General features: G+C 37.6%; 1 protein-coding gene across 5 annotated transcripts in view; it reads right to left on the bottom strand.

The window, feature by feature from the left end:
* Positions 1–24,670, bottom strand: part of ARHGAP12 (Rho GTPase activating protein 12) — a 48,097-nt gene extending 23,427 nt beyond the window's left edge. For 3 of the 5 annotated variants that reach the window (XM_087946547.1, XM_087946552.1, XM_087946549.1), the window contains exons 1-5: positions 24,584–24,670; positions 17,775–18,500; positions 6,921–7,184; positions 3,557–3,697; positions 1,193–1,273 (exon numbers count right to left, since the gene is read on the bottom strand). In XM_087946547.1, coding sequence (XP_087802673.1) covers positions 1,193–1,273; positions 3,557–3,697; positions 6,921–7,184; positions 17,775–18,428 — 1,140 coding nt within the window. In that variant the 5' untranslated portion in view covers positions 18,429–18,500; positions 24,584–24,670. The remainder of the gene's footprint in view (positions 1–1,192; positions 1,274–3,556; positions 3,698–6,920; positions 7,185–17,774; positions 18,501–24,583) is intronic. The other 2 variants (XM_087946550.1, XM_087946551.1) reach the window with 1 other exon arrangement.
* Between the last annotated feature and the right edge of the window lie 937 nt (positions 24,671–25,607).

Raw genomic sequence — 25,607 nt, 5'->3', positions numbered from 1 at the left:
TAGAGCCAGGGCGCTTTCATTGCACGGCGGAGCTTCTTGTCTCGGGAAAAACCGGGCGTCGTTGCTGCCCCCTGAGGGGAGGGCGATTCTGGGCTGCGCGATTGGGGGACTTCGTGGCTTTGGGTGGGTGGGTGGGTGGGAGTGAGGACGGACGGAGTCTGTGAAGCGGGGCTTGCCTGCCCTTGCTGGCTGCCTCTGCTTCCTTAGGGGCGGGGAAGGGGGCTCATCTGGACCAAGGGTGAGTCTCCCCCTCAGTTTCCCCTGAAGGATCTTCCGTCGCTTTTGCCTTCTCCCTACATCTCCGCTCAGGTGTCCGGCGGGGGCTGTCGGAGTTGCTGCCGCCAGTGCGGCTCCGGTCCCACGTTGCCTTGGGAAGGGTGGGGCAAAACCAGGAGCCGCTGAGCCTGAGCCTCCGGTGCCGCTGCTGCTGTTGCAAAGCGCTGCCGCGGCTCTTCCTTTTTGCCTTTCCCTTCCCGAGGCGACGCGGGACTGGGGCCGCGCCGGCGGTAGCGACTCCTGACTCAGGGGGAGTGACTCCTGCCACCCGCTGTCATCATCTTCTTTTGGGTTAGTGAATCAATTAAACCTTTCATGATAGTGAGATCGTTTCCCAAATTAATTATTTTTATTTTTGAAATTTACCAGTAGCTGCTGCATTTCCCACCCTCGGCTTATACTCGAGTCAATAAGTTTTCCCAGTTTTTTTTGTGTAAAATTAGGTGCCTCGGCTTATATTCGGGTCGACTTATACTCGAGTATATACGGTAAGTTAAAAAAACAACATGTGACTGTGACTTGTGACTTGTCAACTTTCCCATTGACTTTGCTTGTTGAAAGCCAGCTATGAAGGTAACAAACGGTGATCACACAATTGATGATCAACCATTGTATATGTATGCCAATTGCCAAGTGTCCAAATTGTGATCACATGCCTGTGGGGAGGCTGCAATGGCCATAACTATGACTGTGGAGAGACTGCAATAGTCCATAACTTTGTGGACTAGCCATATATCTTTTTCAATACTGATGCAACTCCAAACAGTCAGTCATTAAACAAGAGGTTGGTAAGCTATTATTTATTAAATCAATTAAATGGAAAGAAGCTCCCCACACCAAGTGTTTTTCTTTTATTTAAAATTATTTTATCCTGATACAGAACTAAAAATACAATTGGTTGTATTTGTTTACTTACATTGGGCAAAGTCCATTCTGATCGTGTTCCATCTGCATTGTAAAAGTATGGCCGACCTTGTTCATCTACATGTTTTACCCACTTCAGAAAAAAAAAGGTTAATGAAATAGTGAGTACTTTAAAAAGCAGAACAATGAACATATTTCATTTTTAAATACTGCCCTTTCAGTGAGCTGGAAAAAAATCTTATCAGTTTTAAAACAGATATTGTAGATGTATTTGTTTGTTATTTTATTAAATCTAGAGACCATCTAATTCCATTATGATTCTTCAGAATTCTATCAATTCAAAGTTTTCTTCCCATGCAGGCAGATGAACAAACCACATGTTTATAGCTTAGTATTTGTTCCACAATGTATTCATAATATAATTAACATTAAATAACATTAATGAGGGAACATCTCTTGCCGGTCACATCTACCCAACCCATTAGAGCGGGGAGGCAGGGAATGCTGCGGGTCCCATCCCCGAGGGAGATACACCTGGTGGGGCCCAGAAGAAGGGCCTTCTCCGTGATGGTTCCCTCTCTCTGGAACATCATTCCCCCCAGATATTAGAATGGCCCCCTCTCTAATACTCTTCCGGAAGGCACTGAAGACCTGGTTCTGCCAGCGGGCCTGGGGAACCCAGAGTATGATGGAGCCCATCAAATGGCTTGTGTGATCTGCTATCATCAGGGCAGGAAGTGGGAATTGGGGGTGATGTTTTATTTTATTTTTCCAGATTTTGTTCTATTATACTTTATTAATTTGATTCTTTTTGTTAGTTTTTATTGTTTTTATTTTTAATATGGTTTTACATTCTGTAAGCTGCCTCAAGTCACCATGGGCAAATAGGCGGCAATATAAATTCAATAAATAAAAATAAATAAATATCACGAGTTAAAATTCTACAAACTATTTTAACCTTGATAACAATTCATAATTTCCAGATGATAAAAGTTTGTCTAATAAAACACCTTGAGATAGGGAATTTTCAAGAAAGAATTGAAAATATAATTATTTTATATATGGATATCTTTTGTGTCAGGCATAAAGACAGTTTTCACTGACTTCAGACAAGGCTAGATAAAAATTGGAAGGGAAAACTAGAGGAATTCCTAATTTAAGGAATATTCACTAAATATCTTACTTTCAACAGTCAGGCAATGCCAACACAATCAAATTAAATATATAGTACATAAACATTTACAATGAATATAGTTTGTAGCAACATGCAAAGCAGAACATATTACTTTTACAAAATAGTAATATAGCTGATTATTTTTCAGCATTTTCTTTCCAAGGACTGCATTGACAAAGAAACACTAAAAATATAAGAAATGTATTATAAATATAATATAGAGAGGGCTTTACCTTTTGTTATCACAATGGAGAGCATTACAGTCCTTAGAATTTTTCCATTTTTCTCCCATTTTATAGCAAGATTAAATTTCCATCTTAGATGGTAATCTAATCTTGCTATAAAATGGGAGAAAATACAGATTCCCTTTTGGCTAATCAAGCTGATAAACCTCCTACATCTGTTTTTTGTTTAGACAAATTGGAAACAACAACTAGACCAATTTTTTAAGAAAAGTTCAAGGAGACAATAGAATTACTCTTATAAGCTCCCTGTGGCGTGTGGCTGCTTGGATGAATACAATGAAAAGCTAAACATAGCACTGTACATTCCCACTATATTTTTTGTACTGCAATTTTATTGGAAGAAAAGAAAAAGAAGGAACACTATCTGCCTTTGAGAAGAGGGTTCATGCACAGTTTGTTTCTGTATTTGCTCCTATTTTCGGTACCCATACTAGGGGGGAAAGGAGAGAAACAGGATTAAGTCAGGCTGGATAGATGGATTCAATAAAGAATCCTATTCTAAAGGGAACACACAGGATCCCTATTCCCATGCCAAATTCGCATCTTTTACAAAGATCCCACCTTATATGCAGACGTCAAAGCATCTTTGTTCTGAGCTGGGTTAATCATTCCTTTCACCATTTCGGCTCTAGAGGGCAGTGCTCATCTCCATAATAAAGCTGAAGAGCTAGCACTGTCTGAAGATGTCTCCGTGGTCATGTGGCCGGCATGACTAAATGCTGAAGGCACATGGAACACTGTTACCTTCCCATCAAAGTGGCTCCAATTTTTCTACTTGCATTTTTACATGCTTTCAAACTGCTAGGTTGGCAGAAGCTGGGACAAGTAACGGGAGCTCACTCTGTTATGTGGTGCTAGGGATTCAAACTGCCAACCTTTCTGATTGACAAGCTTAGTGTCTTAGCCATTGCGTCCCTCATAAGAAGTCATACCTATTAGAATTAATGTTGACTGAATTTCTATCACCTTGGCAGATATGTGATGAAGAACTCTATACCTTTTCATTGGTGAGGTCACTGGTATATTGTGTTTGGCCATGTTCATCCATCTCTTCTGACCAGCCCTTGGGAGGAGAATCATATTGACTGTCTGTCTGGCTGTTACAAGGACTGTGAGAGTTTTCTTGGGTTGAAATTGTCTACAACAAATAGTCAAACACGGAAATATTAAGAACTGACATTAGTTTAAACTCTATAAAAGACTGGAAATTGTAACACTAAAACTCTGAACAAAGCATGCATTCTAACATGAAGCAGCTGAAATTTAAATGGCAACATAGTTTAATCTGATTACTTATGAATAGATTACTTTTGTAAAAGATTAAAGTCCTGGTGTGTGTGTGTATGTTTGTGTGTGTGAAAGCTAGCTTAGTTTAGAAGCAACTAAAAGTTTACAAAGACTATGACCTAATCTGTACAATTAGTTCCACTAACAAAAATATGAGCTAAAGTAAGACTTCAAACCATATGGGATTTGCATAATTTTTAATTCTACTTCTGCTCTCCTGGTCTTTCTATCAATTTCCTTCCGCAAACATTATCCACAGACTATTTTAATTTTTTGGTTTCTCCTTATAGGTGGATTTCCGAATTTAGAAGTCTGATTTCTACATTTTACAATGTTTCTAACAAAATTCTCCTGGTATATATTATTTAATTATCCCTAGCAACATAGAAATTCATAATGCAAAATAATTTAAAGGGAGAAAAGGTAATGGTATTCAGAGATAAAGTAAAGAAATAATAAATGTATTTAAAAATAATTAAAGTTGTGAAATTTGAATATGCTTAATTATTGCATAGCTTGTCCAATTTGCTCATGAATAGACTAATATCCAACCACAGCAGTTGTTTTGTTTAAAAAGGCTGTGATTTCATACAAAAGGAAAATTTTGCTTATAAAGAAGATAAGTAACTGAATTAAATAAACCCAATTTAAAATGCAAGGCCGATCCAGAAATCTTAAAATGAACCACGATGATCCAAGACACTGAGATTCAATACATACTTATAATTGTCAGAAAAATTAGATCTTTTCATGTTGTCTTATTATTTAAATAAATGAATCTCATTTGTCATCATTCTTCAAGCAAAGGAGGCCACAAGAATTAGTAATTAGTACTAAAACTAAGGGACCAAAACATACAAGGAATATTATAGAATAGAATGAAATGGAATGGGGAGTGGGAGAGGAAGAGGGAGTGAGGGTAGGGTAGAATAGAATAGAGTTGGAAGGGACCTAGGAGACCTTCTAGTCCAACCCCTACTTCGGCAGGAAACCCTATACCAGGGGTCTCCAACCTTGACAACTTTAAGATTTGTGGACTTCAACTTCCAGAATTCCTTTGCTGGCTGGGGAATTCTGGGAGTTGAAGTCCACAAATCTTAAAGCTGCTAAGGTTGGAGACCTCTGCCCTATACCATTTCAGACAAATGGTTATCCAAACTCTTCTTAAAAACTTCCAGTGTTGGAGCATTAATTGTTCTAACTGTTAGGCAATTTCTCCTTAGTTCTAGGTTGCTTCTCTCCTTGATTAGTTTCCACCCATTGCTTCTTGTCCTGCCCTCAGGTGCTTTGGAGAATAGCTAGACTCCCTGTACTTTGTGGCAACCCCTGAGATATTGGAACACTGCTATCTTGTCACCCCTTAGTCCTTCTATTCTTTAAAGTAGACATTCCAAATTCCAGCAACTCTTCTTTATATTTTTTACCTCCAGTCCCCTAATCATCTTTTTATGTTAATATTAGTTTTAACAATTCCAGTAACCTTAATTCTAGAGTTATGTCCCCAGAAAAAGACAATGCTTAAGGTTGAATCTGGTGATTTAATGCTGAAATAAGAGCCCTAACACTGAGAGCACTAAGTTTCATAACAACATTTTCAAGCATCACACCACTGAGTTTCTCAAATTAGAATTATTCATTATTCTAAAGTTAACATAATAACCCATCATTTCTGTTGTTTTATGATATTCTCCTATTCCAATTCATGTTGAATATATCTTATTAAAACTTTATTAACCTACTTTGCTGCTTAGCATTTTTAGAAGCACGGGATGCATTAATTATTGATTTAAAAGACTTAAAACTCAGTGAAAGCACATGTGTAACATGCAGAAACTGCCAGGGGTTCTCCTTCTTGCACAAGCATAAAGCTGGACAACCTCCTGCCTGATACCAAGTTACTAATAGGGTTTCACGTTATTATTCCACATTAATATGGGAAGTACAGTGAAAGGCAGATAAAGATAGTACTTTTCCAAGAATGAAGGCAGAGAAACACTGCGAGGGAAAAACATCAAAACATAAGTCACAACGCCACAGTACAAACTCTGCCCCTTTCATGTTTAAGTCATAATGGTCTGTGTGTGTGTGTGTGTTTGTGTATGTGTTTGTGATGGAATTTGTGTAGAGTCATCACAAGTTTTGTTGTTTTGAAAAAACTTTAGCTTACTTTAGATGCCCGTAGATGAAGTATTTTCATGTTCTTTTTAAGTAGGCTTAACGGCTCATTGCAAAAGTATGCAGAACACAATTCAAAAGCCTTATATGGAACCCGAATGATTTTTTTTCTGTTTTTTTTAGATACTCTGTTTTTGACTTTCAAAGTAGGAATAATCAGGCCTAAGAAGTTTTCTAGGCAAAAGCTGTGAGCATTTTACCTGACGCTCTGCAGAGGGTATTACTGCAGAGTAATAGCATACATTCTTGCCTTTTGTCTTGAATGTTTATACTACATAAGAAAGATGATATCAAAAACTAAAAGGCTCAAATAGGTGCTAATAATAATATTTAGTGTTCAATATAAAGTATAAATTGTGGTGGTCAACAGTTAGGAGAACAAACTGAGGGGAAAAGGAGAAAGCATTACTAGAAAAATTCCCCATAATGTTTTTATTTACTTTACTTGGCAATTATCTTATTCTTATTACTTATCTTAGTTACTATGTAATGTAGACTTTTTTGCCTTTGTATTTCATTATTATAACAATTTAAAATATATCTGAGGGGACCTTATAGTTCTCTCTGAGCCTGGATGTCTTCTTGCAGACGTTTCATTACCCAAAGTAGATAACATCATTGTCACAAGCATTGATGATATTACCTAGTTTGAGTAATGAAGGAAGCCACCAAGCTCAGAGAATATCAAGGATTCCCCCATTTCAACCTTGAATTACAAATATTTTCCTCCATATATTTTTATAATATATTAATTTTTAATATTTAATTTTTTAAAAAAAGAAACACAATTGTTAAAGAGATGTGCTTCAAAAACACAATAGCCTCCCTGTTAGAAGACACGCATGCAAGATCTATCTGCAGGTCATTTTATTTGACTGTACTAGCCTCGGACAACTTACTTCTTGATCTACTTGGTTCGAACAGTCTCCTTTCGTTATACTTGGATCCCGAGTCCAACGTGGAGGTTTCCAGGTTCTCTCCTGTGTTCCTTTGTTGTAATAATAGTAGCGTCCTGTGATATCCTTATGGGTCTCCCACTCTCCACTGATTTGGACTGCAGGACTTATAGGCACAGGTGGTGGTGCAGACTGAGAAATTTTCAGTTCTTGTAAGTTAGCATAAACAGGTGAATCTGGTCTTCCTTGGTTTGGCGGTGTCACTGGCTGCAATAAAACAAATTGTGTACAATGTTAAAGATCACTTTGTTGGGAATAAATTTTATACTGGAGGTCTTCTAATCCAATCCTCTCCTCAAGCAGGAAACCCTATGCCATTTCAGACAAATGGTTGTCCAATCTCTTCTTAAAAACCTCCAGTGTTTACTATGTCAATCCTGACAGGCCATATTGAGACTTCAGTGCTGACATACTGGAGAAGAGGGATAGGGAGGGGAGAATAGAGATAGTTGGGGTGTTGTAGTCAAAACAAAATACTTTCTTTTGGGAATCAAGGACATTTCTGCAGGTGCTTGGAAAGAGGGGACTGGAGTCACCTAGCAATTAGACAGTATCCTGATTGGACAATGTGATTTATTGTTTTGAGAAGGTGACAAACTTTTACTTTTAATTAGGTGAAAACTGCGGGAATATTCAGAGTCGGTTTTCACCAGTCTGTGTCAATATGACATATTCAATAAACCTATTCTTTGAGGAAATTGCCTGCCTCAGGGTTCTGTTTGCTATGGGTATGTTACTTGGATCCCTGACACACTATCTGTAGCATTCTAAAATAATTAATAAAACATGCATAAGGTTAGGGTTGCAGGAGGCGATCGCAGCTGGAAATGGAGATCGGGAGCCTGTTTTTACTGCAGTGCGCTTGGGCCGCCACAGATGGCCTCGACACAAATTTTGAGCTAACCACGCCCACCCTGACTACACCTACCCCGACTCTCTGAGGTCAAACACAACCCTGATGCAGCCCACAATGAAATCAAGTTTGACCCTGCTTCATAGTATCTGAGGACAGGACAAGCAGCAATGGATGGAAGCTTGTCAGAAGGAAATCCAACCTGAACTAAGGAAAAATTTCCTGAAAACAATTAATCAGCTTGCTTCCCAGAGTTCTGGGTTTATCAGCACTGGAGGTTTTCAAGAAAAAAATGGGCAACCATTTGTCTAGGATATATAAGGACTCCTACGTGGGCAGGGGGGTGGACTAGGAGGCCTCAAGGTCCCTCCCACCTCTATGATTTTATGATTCTCAAAGAAAAAATATCTGGGAAGGATAAATCATTGCTCTGAGTGACAGCTACAAAAAAAATAGCAAACTCTCCAAGTAAAGCTGATCTACCATGGGAAAGACACAATATTAATGTAGTAGATACTAAACAATATAAAATATTGGGATGACTTTGGGAACAACACTAAATGTATTATACAATCTTATAGTATTTAGATATCTACATGTGCCTTAAATTTTGTGCAAGTCAATGCTGTATTAAAAACTTCCTTATTTGTTTCCCATTTCTTTTCTATTGTAAAACCATGAATAAGTTATGAAATCAACAATTTAGAAGTTTTTTAACTATGACTAGCATTAATACAGTAGTCAGGAAATGTAGCCACTGAATAAAGCTTCTTTTTCATTTAGTCATAGTGCTTGAAACAGAAGATGAAATTATGCATGGCTGCCCAGAAACTAAACAGAAGTCAGTAGCAAACTACTTCTATATTTTGACAAACATGGATTAGTCATTAGGATTTAAATTCAATTATAGGGAAGCATTAATAATTTATTGAATAATTCAGTGATGCTGAATAAAATGTTTTACATTGTTTTAAGCAGACTATTATTTAATATTTTAATATTTAATATTAAAATATTCAATATTTTAAATATTAATATTTAATATTTATATAATATTAAAATATTTAATATTAAATAATAATAATAAATATTATTTAATATTTAATTATTTAATTTTGATTTAATTGATTAATTATTTAAGCAGATTATATATATTTCACGTGTACATCAACTTTTAATGAAGAGTAGGAAATCTGTTTAACTATGAATACCTGCATTTCTATAAGAAGTTGCTTAGAAACAGAATATATAGAAAATTATTTCAATTACCAAAAATAGTAAATACTTACAAATGAAAGTTGATCTATATCTAGCAACTAAAATAAAGAGGAACTTAAACTTAATTTAAAAATATTAATTATTAAGAGAAGCAGTTTAAAATATCACTTAAATTTATTTTAAGTCAAGCATTCCCTAATTAAAAATAAACTGAATTGTTAGGTACAGCTTGAGAACATTCTAACTAGGGTTTTTACTCATTCGCTTAAAATTGTTGTACTAAAATCACAAGGACTGCAAAGTGCTCATTTTTATGTAGACTTGCCCATACTGATATATAATTAAGTTGCACCGATAAATAGTATATGAATACAATGTTATATGTTTTTCTCCAATTCACTCTTTTATGTTCAGCTGCTTCTTCCCTTCAGTTTTTATGAATCCTAAATGTTCACGATCAAGTGGCAAGGGCCAACTGTAAAGTCAACAGCGAAAATAAATTTTAATAAATGTATTAAAAATGTCTACAAATCCACTCACAAATCTATCTGCTTCTTAACAAGAGTAAGAAAATGTCTTTTTTAAAAAAAAGCTGTTTTGCCACGGCCTCCCTCTTCTATTGGTTTACAAAAAATGCATACAAGAGATACTATGGCTAGCTAAAAACCCAATACTATACAGATTTATCTGTATAGATCTGATGATCTATCAGGGTCATCCAAAATTTTCTCACCTTCCAGCATCATTTATGTTACAGCATTCTACTAGAATCCTGGAAGTTTGAGAAAATATTTTTTTGCCCTTTTCTTTACTAATAAACACTTGTCAAGAGTGAAAAAAATGCCTTTATTAGAGTCCACGAGGAACCTTTAACTTCCTAGGCTCAGTTATTCTCCTTTCTTTTTACTGAGCATCATATCTTCATTAATCATAAACAATACTAAGCCATAACTTATGACCTACAGGCTACCTACAAAACCAACATCCTCCCATTACATCAGCCTCTCTCACACAGTCAGGCAAGTTATAGACCTTGCCAGTTAAAGAATTCCGATTGGCAGGATGTAGGAAGGGAGCCTTCTCTGTTGTGGCCCCCATCCTCTGGAATATATTTTCCCCAGAAGATACCTTCCTGGCCTTAAGGAGTTAACATGTGGCTTGGAGGCCTCATGTGGGGAGCCCAGGAAAACATGCAGGTGTGGGGCTGTTTAGTCCACTGAAAGCCCTTCCTTCACTCTTCAACTAATTTTAATCTCTAGCCTCCTTTTAAATTTTTGGTGCTTTTTTATACTTTTATATGCACTGTTTTATATTCTAATATTTCATTGTACATTGCCCAGAATCTTTTCCTGAGGGATACACACCTTTTTTATCCATTTCTTTGTGTGTTTACTGTGTATGTATGTGTTTGTGTGTATGTATATATAATTACACACACACCTCTCTCTCTCTCTCTCTCTTTCCTTCCCTCGGAGAGACAGAGACACACACACACACAGAGAGAGAGAGACAGAGACAGAGACAGAGAGAGAGAAATGATTCCTGCAATGAACTATGAGAAATTCTAAATATTTTACAATATTTAGAAGATGAAAAGATTAATTCCTTACCAAACCTAATTGCCGAGTACTTGCCCACAAAAAATCCTGATAAATACAAGGCATATTAGCAGGGCTCATTTGCACAAATCATAAGACTGATGCATAAGATCTCTCAGCTGCATTGAAGTGATTCATCCCAGGAAATTTATGATACATCTCTGAATCAGCTGCAGCATTCTAATGCCTACAACACATTTGCCTCTGTTCATAGTAATAATGCTCAAGATTAAGGCCTTTTAAAAAAAGTGAGTAAAATACCAATTTTTTATTTTATTTATCAAATTTATGCTCATCTCGCTGTTCAAGGTAACACTGAGTGGCTTACAACATAATAAATCATACATAACTAAAAAAAATATAAAATCTCATACATGATTAAAACAAAACAAAAAAAACCCACAGGTTTAGAGCGGAAAGGTGGAGGCGGCTTCTCTTTTACTACAGTAGCCATCTCCAGCCCACAGCTTCTCCTTCAGGACCCAATGTCAACTGGCATAGCAAAGTTTTAAGGCATTTCCTAAAGGCCAGAAGGGTAGGGGAGGACAGCAAGATAGAGCAGGAGCCATGGCAGTAAAGGCTCTTCTCTTGGACCTTACCAGCTACAATTCCTTGGCCGATGGGTTTGTAGCAGGAGTGGGATTCTCCTGGTGTGGACCGGTTTGGGCGAACCCCTTGTTCCGATGATCAGCTGGCTCCAAACCGGTTCACTCCGAAGAGCATGTGGGCCCGTCCACTCACCCCTGCTCTTTCCTGGGCTTTATTTCCTTTGGTTAGAGCACAGCTGATTCGGGTGGCAGAGCAGTTTGCTGCGCCTCAGCTGTTTGATTTACAGGGGCTGCAGTTGAAGGTAAGTATTATCTTTTTTAAATGCGGAGCATGCACACAGAGTACGTGTTTGGTGCGTGTGCGTGCAAAGCATGTGCTCATCGAACTGGTTGTTACACCGCTTGAATCGCACCACTAGTCTGTAGTATGCCTCTTCTACCAGCTGAGTGGGACAGGCCAATCCCATTGGGGCAAGAGGGCACCTTGATATGTTGGACCCATGCTGTAAAGGGCTTTAAAAGTAATGACTAACGCCTTGAATTGAACCCGGAAACAGATCGGCAGCCAGTGCAACTCACATAACAGTAGTATGTTATAGGCCAGTGATCCCCAACCTTTTTGACGCCGCGGCCTGGTACCGGCATCAGCTGGGCGCCGCAGCCCGGTACCGGCATCAGCTGGGCGCTGCCATCTTTTTTTGATGAAAACGTGCTTCCGGTGAGCTTTCTACCCGAAAAGCTCACCGGAAGCACTTTTTCATGAAAAAGATGGCGGCGCTTCAGCAAGCCGCGGCCCGGTAGGAGTTGTTCCGCGGACCGGTACCGGTCCGTGGACCGGTGGTTGGGGACCCCTGTTATAGGCTACCCCAGGGGCCTCCAAAATTTAAGTGCTGCTGCATTGCGAGGCTTTTTTCTTTATTAAATAAACATGCAATTTGCTCTGAAATCAACCTATGTTAGTACTGTATCTGTTAGAGAGGAGCTAGATGAAAAATAGAAAACAAAAGAGTCCAAATACCTTAACTCTTCTTTTGCTAAAATGGAAAGCACAAATGGATTTAAGTGTTAAAATCTTTTTTTTTTCTTCAAATTTTGGATGTATGAGAAAGTTTAATTTCATTAAACATATTCCTCACGTTGTTGTAGAATAGAGCTGTAAAAACCTAAAAATAGTCCATAGTTGTGACAGTAGAAAAATGGAATGAAAAACTAAGTACAAATGTCTACACTTATTATTCTCCAATATTATTCTGGAGAAGCATATCAGAAAGAGATTCTGAAATCAAAGTCCTTTTTTTCTTATCAATTTTTTCTGACACCATCATAAACATCTACTTGATCACCAACACATATACAACCTGAAAGAAAACATTTTGTTCTGAAAAGCCTTTTAAAGAAGCGAGTACATCTATATATATTTTGATGAACGATTTCAATTAAAAAGGTTGTTTCAATCTTATTCCTTCTGTGCTTTAACTAAATTCTTCACTAGTATATTTCTGTCTAAACACATTATCCTTCTCACGCAGTTGATATTTCCAGCAAACAGTCACTAATTACTTTTTCTCATCCACATCCTTTTTCATTTCATCAAGCATCATTTTTCATTATTCCTGGCAGCATGTAGCACCACATATTTCTGTGGAACTCTGCAACTGTGTACTAAGCAGTTTTCATATCCTCTTTCCTTAGTATTACGTAAAGCACATTCTGTTGATAGATTATTGAATAATTTGCACACCGGACTCATGCTTTCTATTTCTGTAGTCATCCTTCTTGGACTCTATACTTTTTATTTCACTTTTTTTCCTTTTTTTCTGTGTCCATTTTTCACTGAAATCCATTTTTAATACTACCAAATAATGAAATGTTTCAGATTTAGAACCCCTAATGTTTGTATCTTTGACTAATTATCTCAATCTCCCACTGTAATCACTCAAATAATTCATGTTTTTCTAACTATTTCTTTTTCATGCACCTGAATGAATAAACTGAAGCTGATATTTTTATTTTATTTCCATGGCAAGAGGCATTAACCCTTTATTCATCGTACATTTGAAGTCAAAACCTTTTGTGTGCTATTGTCATAAGAAGAAAGGCCTACTCTGATCAATCACAGATTTCACATAATATTTTTTTTACCGAGAAAGTATAGAAAAGATACTGTTCTTACTCATTGCTCCAAAGGTGCTTTTCCAAATAGCAACTGGACTTTCTTTTTTGTTTTCTTGAAGATATTTGTTTCTTATCCAAGAAGCTTCTTCAGCTCTGGAGAAGCGAAACGTCTTCAAGGAAAAACAAAGAAAGTCCAGTTTTGAAAAAGCACCTTTGGGACAAGATGTGTGAGAATCTCCATAGACATTCTTACTCGTTCTTTACCATGTAAAAATGTCTGCTAAGGATTAGGGCTGTTAATGGACCACTCTATGGCATATCAGAAACCGAGTCACAGAAACAAGCAAATCCCCATCCGCAGGATGCAGGTAGCATGTGAAACCACAACCCCACCGGTCCGTGGAAAAACCTCTCTTCACAGAACCAGTCCGTGGTGCCCAAAAGGTTGGGGCCACTGTGTTAGGGCACACTTTAGCCAAAATACCACAAACTGCATTCAAAGCCCAATTTTAAAGGTAAGTGCAAATGCTGAATAACAAAAAGTGAAGAACTTTGGTTTTCATGGAATGATATACAGTATAAATCATAATCATAACCAATAAAATAAATTAACAATATAATTTAATATTTTGCAAATATGCATTTCTTAAGGAATCCATATAATTAAGAGAATTTCAACCATATAAATTTTGACTCACATGTATATGAGGCTTGCTCAAAATACTTCTTTTTAACATGATTTCTAGCTGAACTCACAAAGCAGACTTTTTAAAGATTTTAAGTCATTAATACCTTAAGCCAATTCAACCCCTACACTGAACCATATGCAATAAGAATGTTTTCATGCATTTGCTGCCTCAACCAGTGACTATGTGCAGCTAATAAGCTATCCATAACTTATCTACCAAGGCTTAACATACTAAATATTGGAGTGATTTGTCTGTAAGAAGCCAGAAAACAGTTATTAATACACATCTCCCAAATAGTGCTTTGGTCTTTGTAGATTTTTGTAAGCCAAATTTTATCTTTAGATAATGTAACACAGTCATAAATTGAAGACCTACATTCCATTTATCCAGAGAGAGAAAAAAAGGAATATTGTAAAGTGAGTGCAGGAAAACTAAAATATTGGATTACATAAATGAAACAAAAAGTCCAAAGAATACAATCCAGTGAATAACTCAGTGATAACTAATTACTGTAGGTAATTAAATCTCTCTGCTTTCAAATCCATCAATTTTATCAAGAATATTATTTGTGACAGAAAAGGGTTTACCATCTGCCATTTGGTATAGGGTAAAGGATGGTTCCCATCTCAGTTCCTCAAAGCCATATGTCAGCATCAACAGTTTGACATAATTAGCATTTGTGATAGCTTTAAGCACAAATACAGTCAATAGGAATGAATTTATCTACCAGATGACATAGGAACAAATTGCACTAGATATCATAAAAACATTAATACCTTTGTGCATTATCAAAGATGTATTAAAACAATTAAAGATTAGAGTGGTCTTGCAGAAATTTAAGAGATTTTAAAATTATCGAATAACGTTTTATGACTTTTACAGCCTCATTCTGCCAACATCAAAATTATCTGCAAAAGTCATAAAATATTATGAGATCATTTTTAAGTCCTTTCCTAAATTTCAGCAAGAGCTAGTCTTCTTCCTCTGCAGTAACAATCTGCAAAATAAATGTGCCCATGGTGAGACCTGCAAAAAAATGCTCTATTATGTATTTAAAAGTAGAAGGCAAGCAGCCTTACTGGTAATTTAGACCTAACCACAGTGACAATGCTGAAACAAATATATTTAGAAACTAACTGGCAACCATGCAATTATTGACTAACAACGTTCAGTTTCCAGTTTATCAAGTCCTGCCCTACGTAATGCATACTGCCACAATCAAAACTTGGGGATAGCAATGTATTATCACTGGCAATAAGCAAAAGGTAGATCTGGTTTATTAGCAAAAGCTGAAGAAAATGCCTTTCCCCCCCACAAATGTTATACAACTGCTTAGTATCAATGCTGGATTCAGAAGGATCTCTGATCATGAACCCATCTTGCAAATCTACAAGAACCACATAATCCAAAATGTATAAGTGCTGAAAATCACCACAAAGATAATTCAGGTGTTAGTCAATGTAGAATATTGTGTTAATATCAGATCTCTGCTACTACTCGAAAGGACACTATAACTTCTTACAGGTATTGCACGCTTCGTGTAACTATCTGCAAGGAGATAATATATAATCATACAAATATGCACACTATCTTCTACAGCAGGGGTCCCCAACCACTGGTCCGCGGACCGGTCCCGGTCCGTGGAACAAGTCCTACTGGGTCGCTGGTAGAAATGGCTTTCTACCCGGAAAAGCTCACCGGAAGCGCTGGCGCCGCCATCTTTTGATGAAAAGTGCTTCCGGTGAGCTTTTCCGGTAGAAAGCTCACCGAGCGCTGGCGCCGCCATTTTTTGATGAAAAAGTGCTTCCGGTGAGGTCACCGGAAGCACTTTTTCATCAAAAAGATGGCGGCGCCCAGCTAATGCCGGTACCGGGCCGCGCCATAAAAAAAGTTGGGGATACCGGGCCGCGGCATAAGAAAGGTTGGGGATCACTGTTCTACAGGACCCAGAATTATCCACTTTGTCTTATTTCAACATACCCAAACCTCAACTGATGACAGGAATATGGAGCCTGTCCTTAGTTAAGGTTTTAAGACAATTATATATTTTGTGAGACTTATGGGGAGGATTCCAAAGCTGACACTGGATGTCTCCATGTGCATGTACAGCCACTTTCCTAAAACATGCACACAATGCAAAGTACCTTTTTGCACTGCCCTAATACAATAAAGTAAGAACATTTGCAATTCAACTCTTCTTATATCTTCCTTTCTTATTACAAATGACCTTCCAGTCCATGTTTTGCCACCTTTGACTGTCAAATTTTCCAGACTGAAACCTGTACAAATTGAGGAGAGAATCTCTTGAAGAGCATTTGAAGGCATTACTTGTCCTCCAAGTAATCAATTTCTACCCCTCTATTATTTCAGAAAGAATAAGCACTTGCCAGTAGTTCTGCTTGAATTCTGGCTTAATCAGGCTGCTTGTCACATGGCTTTTAAATGTAGTGTATTGTGGGGCTATGATTATCTACAACTTCCTAATCTTCCATAAACTTTAAATGTAAAGTTCTTTAGCTATATTTTTGCTTGCTCTAGATCAGGGGTCGCCAACGTTTTGGACCTCAGGGACCAGCAAATTCACCATTTTAAATCCCGCAGACCATAGGCCCTAGGAAAATCCCCCAAAAAGTCTGCAGGAAAATCCCCCACCCCGTTTTCCTACTGATCAATCGTTCTTTATTTGGGATCGCAGGATACTGTCTCCAGCTCCGTTCTCAGGGGGGGAGACTTTGGCTTCATGCAAGAAAGCAGCAGGAACAGAAGTCTTTCTTTCTCTCCCCCAAATTCCGCCAGAAATGAGTCTTTGCCGGCGCAGCCTCTTGGAGCAGGAGGCCTTGCAGGGTCCCAAAGTCTCATTTCTGGCGGAGTTTGGGGGAGAAAAAGAAAGACTTTTGCTGCTGTCCTTGCATGCAGCCAAAAGCAGAAGAAGAAAGAAGCGGAAAGAAGCAGCCCGGAGACCAAGCAAGGTGCATGGGGTGAGCGAGGCAAGTTCCCCCCCACCCTTTCTCCCCTCCCCTCACTACCTCGTGTTGTTCACAATGCAAGTGATGCAAGCCTTGTGTTCCCATGGGCCATGTGGGCGGTGCAGCCTTGTGTTCCCGCGCAGCCGGGATTAATTGCTTTGGGGGGGACATTTCTCTACGAACCACCAAAATTTTCTCATGGACCACCAGTGGTCCCTGGCCCACCAGTTGGTGACCACTGCTCTAGATATTAGTACTAAAACATTACCAATCTTGCCGTGCCTTAAAATTAACTGATTGCAATGCTTTAGCTACACCAATATATCCAAACTAGAGGATATATGTGCCTCCCCATTGGATCTACAAGGGGGTAGAGCCTTGACTATGCTATCAGGACTACTATCTCATCCTTTTTAGTCACCCCCACCCATAGAAGCTATTGTTTTCTAAAAGGTATTATGCAGCTTCCGGTTATCTTCCACTGAAATCCTAGCTGATTTTACATAGATTTTCCAGGATCAATCAACTGTTGACACCAGCTTTTGGTAGAAAAGATTAAATGCTATAAAATCATAATTGACAGAATACACACAGAGAGATACATATATGCACACATAAAACCAACACCAAAGTTTTAATATCACCAAGAAAAAGTTACTTAATTACAAATGGATATTATTTATTCAAATCTTCTATTACAGACCACTAATATAGCAAGTCTGGCATGTCATTTTAGTTCTATCTTGATATTTTCTATCAAGAAAAAAGGTTTATTGGATAGGTGATTTACTGCAGTGCACTTCATTTTACCTGTACTTGTTCTGTGGAGCTGCTACTGAGATCATCTCCAGACTCTGAATCTTGGTGGATTTTTTCTGATCCTTCACCTACAGAATCACAGGATTGTTCTTGCAAGAAGCTGGTCTTCTCAGTTTCCATACATTCTGAACAATGAAAGTGAGACCCAGATAAGTTCATGTTCTGATTGGAAACTTTAACAAACTGTAAATCATTAAACTTTCCATTGTTTAGGGCAAGATCTATGCTAAGTCCAGTATTCTGACCTGGGCTACTGTTTGATCCAAGATTCTGGTTGGCATCCTGAGCTTGAACTAGATACAATTTCCCTGAAGTTGAATGCTCTGGAGATTTATTCACATTTTCTGTTGACCTCTGTAAGCCATGTGCAAGTTTTAGAGAGTTGTTTGGCAGTCCAACTAATGGCCTAATAGGTGGCATTAGTGCTTTACGGGTTATTTCTTTAACATATTGTGCTGGCACATAGAAGGGTTTGGAATTTTCATCCTTTTTGACTTGCCACCAGTCATCATTAGTCTTTTTTACTAAGATGTATTTCTCCCCTTGTTTTATCACAATCCTTTTGTCTTTTGCTTCATATTCATAATCATATTCAACTTCAATAAACAGTGGGCCTGAAATATTTTTTCCAGCCTTGTCAGCCATCTTTTAAAACTCTATGTTTCCAAGCGAAAGATTAAGCCACATGGTGTTTCTTCCTCCTGATTCTTAGAAGACCTACAAAAAAATGCAAACATATTACCATATGATCATATAATAAATGTGATCTGCAGATTATTTATATATTAGAAGGATCCTCTCACAAATTTTATATTTGGGAGGAATTAGCTTACCAAATCTTTCAGATAAATCTGTTGGAAAATATAGGTTTCCTTGGCAAAAAAAACAACAAAAAAAACTTTTTCCAGAAAAAATTCTACAGGCATAAACCTATGGAGACTTGTTTCAGCATGTACACCTTACATTTAAGAAACAGAACTAAAATGTTTTATTACTTCGCATGTTATTTATATCTGAATTTTTCTCTAAAAGTCCAGAATACAGCATACGCGCATTAGGGAAAAATTATAACTGGTATAATTTTAATAATAATTAATATTTTTGTGGAGATTATCTTTACTTAAAATGATTATGGTATAATATGAATACACAATACTTTCCTTACACTATTTAAATTTTAACAAAAAAAGTGGTGGAAATAACTGAAAAGTATTGATTTTAAAATATTTAAAGAATGGTAGTTTTAAGAAAAATATAGTTACATTTCTAAATTTAAATGTAAAAAGTATTTTAAGTTTCCTAATTGTTCTAGTTTTTAAAAAAATGGGTATAGAAGAATACAGTGCATAATATCCTTATGTTCTTTAAATTACTTATTATAAATTCTGCAATAAATTCTGTTTTTTAGTTCAAGACAATCTCTTACTTATCTAGCAAATTATTTAGTTGAGATAATACTATATCTTAGGAGGAATGAAAGAACAACTATATTGATTTTCATCTTATGCTAACCATCTCTTTAAATTGGAATTTAGTAGTACCTATTATTTTCCTGAAACTATTCTATTAATGTATCATGAATCATGAACTGGAATCACTGTCTATTTTTTTATATATAATGGTAAGAAATGCCACATATCCCTTTAAACTATTTAAACTATTTGTATCCATCATGCTTGTACTACTCATATACTTATTAAAACAAAATAAGGTAAAGCATTTTAGCAGGTGGTGAAGATAAAAGTTATGAAATGTTATGAAATGCAGTATTTTGTGGGAATTAATGGATCAGGATCTGCCATTTCAATCTTCTGAATTTCCAGATTTTATTAATTTATCTATACCTACACAGTCTATTTGGACACTGACCAGATTAAGAAACGTCTCAGGGTTATTGCATAATCTGCTTTAAACCATTTATATGTATTTCTTTTATATTACCTTTAAAAGAAAAATAAAGAGGGTGATTAATAATAAATTAAAAACAAATAATACAACAGAGGAATTAACAAAATGAAAATCAGCATAAATTGAATTCAATCATTCAGATAGTAAAAACACAGAAGAAAATTCATTGCCAGAAAGTAATTAATATAGGAACCAAGACGTGTGGGGAAGAGAAATAATTTGGTTACAATGAAAGAAACATTCCTCTATTCGATAACTATACATTCATTTACCTAATCAAACTATCCAAGCAAAAGTAAAATAACATAAATCTCTTAAAATTTGTTCTTAACAAACCCATGCTGACTTTTTTCCAATCAAGCACTGTGCTTGGAAGGCATTTAAAGCTCAACCTTATGATCTGCTCTAGAATTTTCTCAGGAATCAGTAGAAGACTCATTGGTCTACAGTTCCTGGAATCTTCCTTTTTCACCTTTTGGAAGGCAGGATCAATTTACCCAAGCCAGTTTTCTGTTTTGCCCATTTTCTAGAATTTCCCAAAGATTACTTAAAAAGATTTAGCCAAGCCATCAGAAAGCCCAGGATATAATCTAGCTGGCCATGGGATTCAAACATTGGCACTTTTCCTTTTCTACTTATATTAACTCAGATTTAATCATCAATGCCACCAAGTTCATTCCCTTTGATTTCATGCAGAGATAGATATTTTTAGCATACAGTACAACTCTTCCTTACTGTTGCTTCTGCTGCTTTTGAATAAGTTGTAGCCTTCTGTTGCTTTATTCCAATTATGGGAGTCATTCCATCAGATCTCAGTCACACTTATTAAATAATCCCTCAGATAATGAAGACTATGACCTTTACAGGAATGTTGTTTATGGTTTATTACTGATTTTTAAAAAGCCTCAGTTTAATTATTTTCCCAGCTATTCCTGTATTTTACTATTCTTCATTAGTTCTGAGATTTTGCCTTCATTTCTCACATGATTCAATTTAAGTCCTTCCTGATTAAATTCAACATGTTTTGGTTAATCACATCCCACAATTTTGGTAAGAAGGAATCTATCCCTTACCATCCTTCATATAGGTTATGTAGATATGAATCCAAAATCAAATTTCTTCTTCAGCAATTTCAAAGCCACAGATTCTCCTGCACTATCATTCTTTCCTTTTCCAATTTCTTTCATGGATGAAAATAGCCCACCTAGGCTCTACAGTTTCATTCCTAGCTTCAAGATCTAACTAATGTACTTATAGCTGCTTGTATCATTATTTGTTACATTAAAACATAAACCATGGTTTAAAATAATAACCAAGTTCATATAATATTTTCAGGTAAAGACAAACAAGCACATAATAGCTTATTTGTGTGTGTAAATGGAATTAAATGGAACTATGCTGCAAAAATTAATACTCTGTTATTTTAAATTCAATAAGTATAAGCAACATGTCCCATTTATCAAATAGATGTAAAGTATCAGTCACTGAAAAAGGTGATTTTAAAATCCATACTGTACAGGTAATCCTCGATTTACAACAGCTCATTTAGTGACCTTTCAAAGTTACAACACTGAAATAAGTGGTACCATTTTTCACATTTATGACCATTCAGGATCCTCATGGTTATGTGATTTACATTCAGACACTTGGCAACTGACTCATATTTGCACTGTTCCTGGGGTCATGTGATCACCTTTTGTGACCTTCTGACGAACAAAGTCAATGGGGAACCCTGATTCACTTAACAACTGTGTTACTAATTTAACAACTGCAGTGATTCACTGAACAAACAAAACATTCACTTGACAACAAAATTCATAAAATGGGGCAAAACTCACTTAACAAAGTTCTCACTTAGCAACATAAATTTTGGGCTCAATTGTGGTCGTAAGCCGAGGACTATCGGTATTAAACTAATGCAGGTCAGTGAAGAGTCTGAAATACAATGTCTAAAAGCAACATAAAAGTCACACTACCCCTTTAATTTTCAAAACAATACATTTCAGGAAACAGTACACTTTTCAAAAAAAAATTAAAGAAAATTATAAAAGCATGACATATTTAGCTCCATTGCATTTGGCTGCTTTGTGATATTGATAACATTAAGCTAACTAAAGAAATTATCAACCTTACAAGGTTTAAAGAAATAAAATTTAAAATCTCTACATTTATGCTTACTCTGTGTGTGTGTGTGTGTTACCTTCTCATTATTCTACAGGTGATCTGTATCTTCCTCAATTTTAGGTCCTCTATCAAAGGCCTCGGACGGTTCTGTGCAGGATCTTAGCTATTCTTAGCACAGTACTCTTCCTGACAGTGAGCTCTGATTTTGTTCCTAGGAATAATCTGAATTTAGACGTCATTGCCCTGAATGCTCCTGCCTCTACTGAGAAAAATTTGGCCTTTACTTTATACACATACATATATACACACAATGGCAACACAGTAATATGCTTCTTCAACTGCAGACTATTGTGCTGACAAGCATTATCCTCTACAGCTGTAATGAACACATTAATGATGTTGTCAGACAAACAAAGTTAGTCATTGAAGCTGGATTTAGAAGACATTTTGATTTTCATTTGTTATAAAATCCTACCAGCTGAAGGCCAGATGAAGTGAACTGGCCCTTACAAATGAACTGGCCCTTACAAAATAGGCATTTTCTCTTATGTTGTGACTTGTCAGCATCTGAGAAACATTTCCATTAAACCCATGATTTCTGGGTACGTATTGTATGAGAACAAAAATACACCCCCACCGGCATAACTACTTTACTTGTGCAGATTTTTCTGCATTTCTATAGCCTCATTTCAAGCAAGTCAGCAGAACAATGTAGACAAAAGGCTGGCACTATTTTCCACATTTCAGATAAAAAAATTCTGACAATTATCAAGCACATAGAAGTCTGGAGAAAAGATAGCAGCATTTCTAGTCACCATGACAGAAAAGCAAACATACTATGGAATGCCAAGTCCATGATTTTCATAACATTCTTTTCACATTTTTAGAAAGAAATTGATTTTACACACTAAAATTTCATAAGAATTTTACTTGACAGCTGGCATGACTCATTTGTACTCAATTTCATACGAAATAGTTTTAAAATGAGCATAAAGATAAAACAATCACAGATGGAAAGCACGGACTTTCAAAACCAGTTAGAAAAAATGGTATAATTCTTTTTCTCCAGCAATTTGGCTTTTCTTCCAAAATAGAATCATCCTTAACTTGGAAGATGATCACCAATTTAGATTTGGCATCTTAGGATACTCAAGATTTTTAAATGGTAAATAAATTCACAAGCATATAGATCTTTTATCTGTTTGTCTCTCTTTCAGATTATCTAGCAAAAATATATGGCTAATATACTGCGTTTAAAGCAAATAAAAGAAAGTTTAAAGTTTCTTATAAACAGTCAGTTAGACAAGATAGAAACCTTTCATTAAAAACAAATGACTATTATGTCCCCCACATACATATTTTGCAATATATTTTATTAAGTAAAATTATACAAAGCTTCTTACTTTATCCTGGATGAGATTGTGTTTTTAATCATCAATACTGGAATTCTTAAATAGCATATTAACAACTATCCCGAAGCTTTTAAGCAGTATGTTCTATGCAGTAACCTGCCTTTAAAGACAAATCAACAACTTCCTATCTAAATGATGCTTTTCAACAAGCATAAAAGAAGATTTCTCCATTTTGGAATCTTTCTCTATACAGAAAGTTTCTCAAGAGGAAAAGCAGAAGAAAGGCATCCATTCCGTGCAGAAACAATATAAGCGTGAACACTTCCGGCACAAACCAACACTGGCTGTCAGGACAAACAATCTCCCTATGAAGGCTGTTATCACCAGGGTTTCTACATATTTCCGGAAACAGGTTGTATTGCCTACAGAAAGAGAAGGCAGAATTATGCCTGGGCCCAAGTGGGAAGGAAGTGAAACTATGGCACTTTTCTGCTCTCTGGAACACGTGCCATTAGCAGAGAGCACACTCTGTCTGTGTGTCTGTGTGTGTCTGTGTGTGTTGATGCATATGTGCGTGTTTGTGCATGTGTAGGTAAGTAGATTGAGTTAGATCATTCCTCATAAAAATAAAACACAAGATCAAAAAAGGCTTCCTAAAAATTACCCATCAAAAGCAATAGACATCATGCTGTGCACCTATTCCCACCCCGCCACCCCCGAAATAAGTTTGATGCTAAAACTATTTCATGCTAAACCCAATCAGTGCTGCAGAGAAAAGTGTGAAACCCCCGCACCCACACGGTCTGAAACGCGCCCCCCCACACACAGACCGACCATTGCTCAGAGCCTTCTCCAAACCTACCCTCCAGGTTCAAGACGCCGGTGGCTGGGGATTATACAATGGGTAGCTCAACACAACTAGAAGACACCATTTCCACTTGGCACAAAGACACTTGTGCGAGCAACACGGCAAATTTGCAATCCTTCCACCTTGCCCGTCGTAATTCCCAAACTTTGGGACACATAGACACATACACAAAAATAAGGTTCAGCGCACTGGAAAGAAGTGTGCATTAAGCGTTCTCTCTCTCTCTCTCGCTACCTAATCGCCGTCCGGATTTGTCCGGGAGCCCCACCTCTCTCGCGCTCCATCCTCACCCTTGGAACAGCCCTTTGCCCACCCCCACCCCAAAAATAACTGGGAAGGGGGGCGCGTTATCCCGCATTATTACCCACCCCCAAGAGGGAAACGGCGCGACCCTGTGTAAAAGGTGGGGCGAAAGAGCCAGACTACGAGGAAGTCCGTCCGATGGTCCTTCCATCCCCCGCAATTAAGCGACCGGGGGCACTACGGAAGCCTCGCCGTACTGGGAAGCGACCGCGGGCCCCTCCTCATTCGAAAGAGCCCCTTCTCACCGGAAATCGGAGCCCCGGACTGGTGTAGATCCACACTCCCGGCTCCGACGCGGCGTTTTGCGGACTAGCAGCCGCGGCTTCCTTCTCTCGCTCCGCCCCTCGCCCGTTCCTCCTTTTCTCCAGCGGCGGCTCAGGATGGAAGCTCCGCCCCCATCCCTCCTCCCCACCCCTCCTCCCCACCCCCTGCCGCAGGGAACCTCGCAACGCGGCGTCAGAGGTCCCCGTCACGTGGTGGGGAAGGAGGAAGAGAAGCGGGGGGGGGAGGAGAGAAACGGGCGGGAAAAAGTAAACAGGCGGATGGAATGCCGCGTTTCTCTCACAAAAGCCGATCTCTCGAGCGGATAGCGCGCGCAGGCGCACCAAACTACTTCTTGCTCGCCTCAGACGGGAACTGGCCTTTAGTTAGCCCGATGCCCGCTTAAAGGCAGCTTGTTTCGTTTAGCATTCCCAGTGATCACGTAAGATAGATATTCTATCCATGTTCTTTCAGGCAGGGCTGTCTTAACGCATGGGCCTGATATAAGCTTACTAATCTGTGTATCTTAATACTTCAATGCACCTTGTATAATGCAAATACAGCAACATATTGATCACATTTTTATATTAATACTACCATGCGAAATATATGTTTATTTTATCAACCATTTACATCTTTATTCCTGTGAGTAGTTGTAGGACACTGCTTTGTCCGGGGCCCATAATGCTGTTAAGAGGGCCCTACTTTCAGGTGTTGCTATGGTGCACCCATAGTTTCGTAACAGTCCATCCACCTGGCTTGCTGGTCTTTCTCTTCTTTTGTCTTTTGCATAATTGTGAATAATTTGAGCCTGGCAGGAGGATTTTGGATTGGATTGTTCCTTGACCCATTGCTTTTATTTTCTTGAGTGCCCATGGTGGTTTCATGTGTCTTCTCCAACACCAATTTTTTATGGCTAAGCCATAAAATCATACTTTGTTCATTCACTGACTGAGGCTAAGTTGTTATAATCTCTGCCTTTGGTGTCTCTCATCCCCAGTTTGAGAT

The sequence above is a fragment of the Notechis scutatus genome, chromosome Z, assembly GCF_049901735.1.
Source record: "Notechis scutatus isolate UNSWTSFEM ecotype Mainland chromosome Z, rNotScu1.2, whole genome shotgun sequence".
NCBI lineage: Eukaryota > Metazoa > Chordata > Lepidosauria > Squamata > Elapidae > Notechis > Notechis scutatus.
This window is presented reverse-complemented; position numbering and strand designations above follow the sequence as displayed.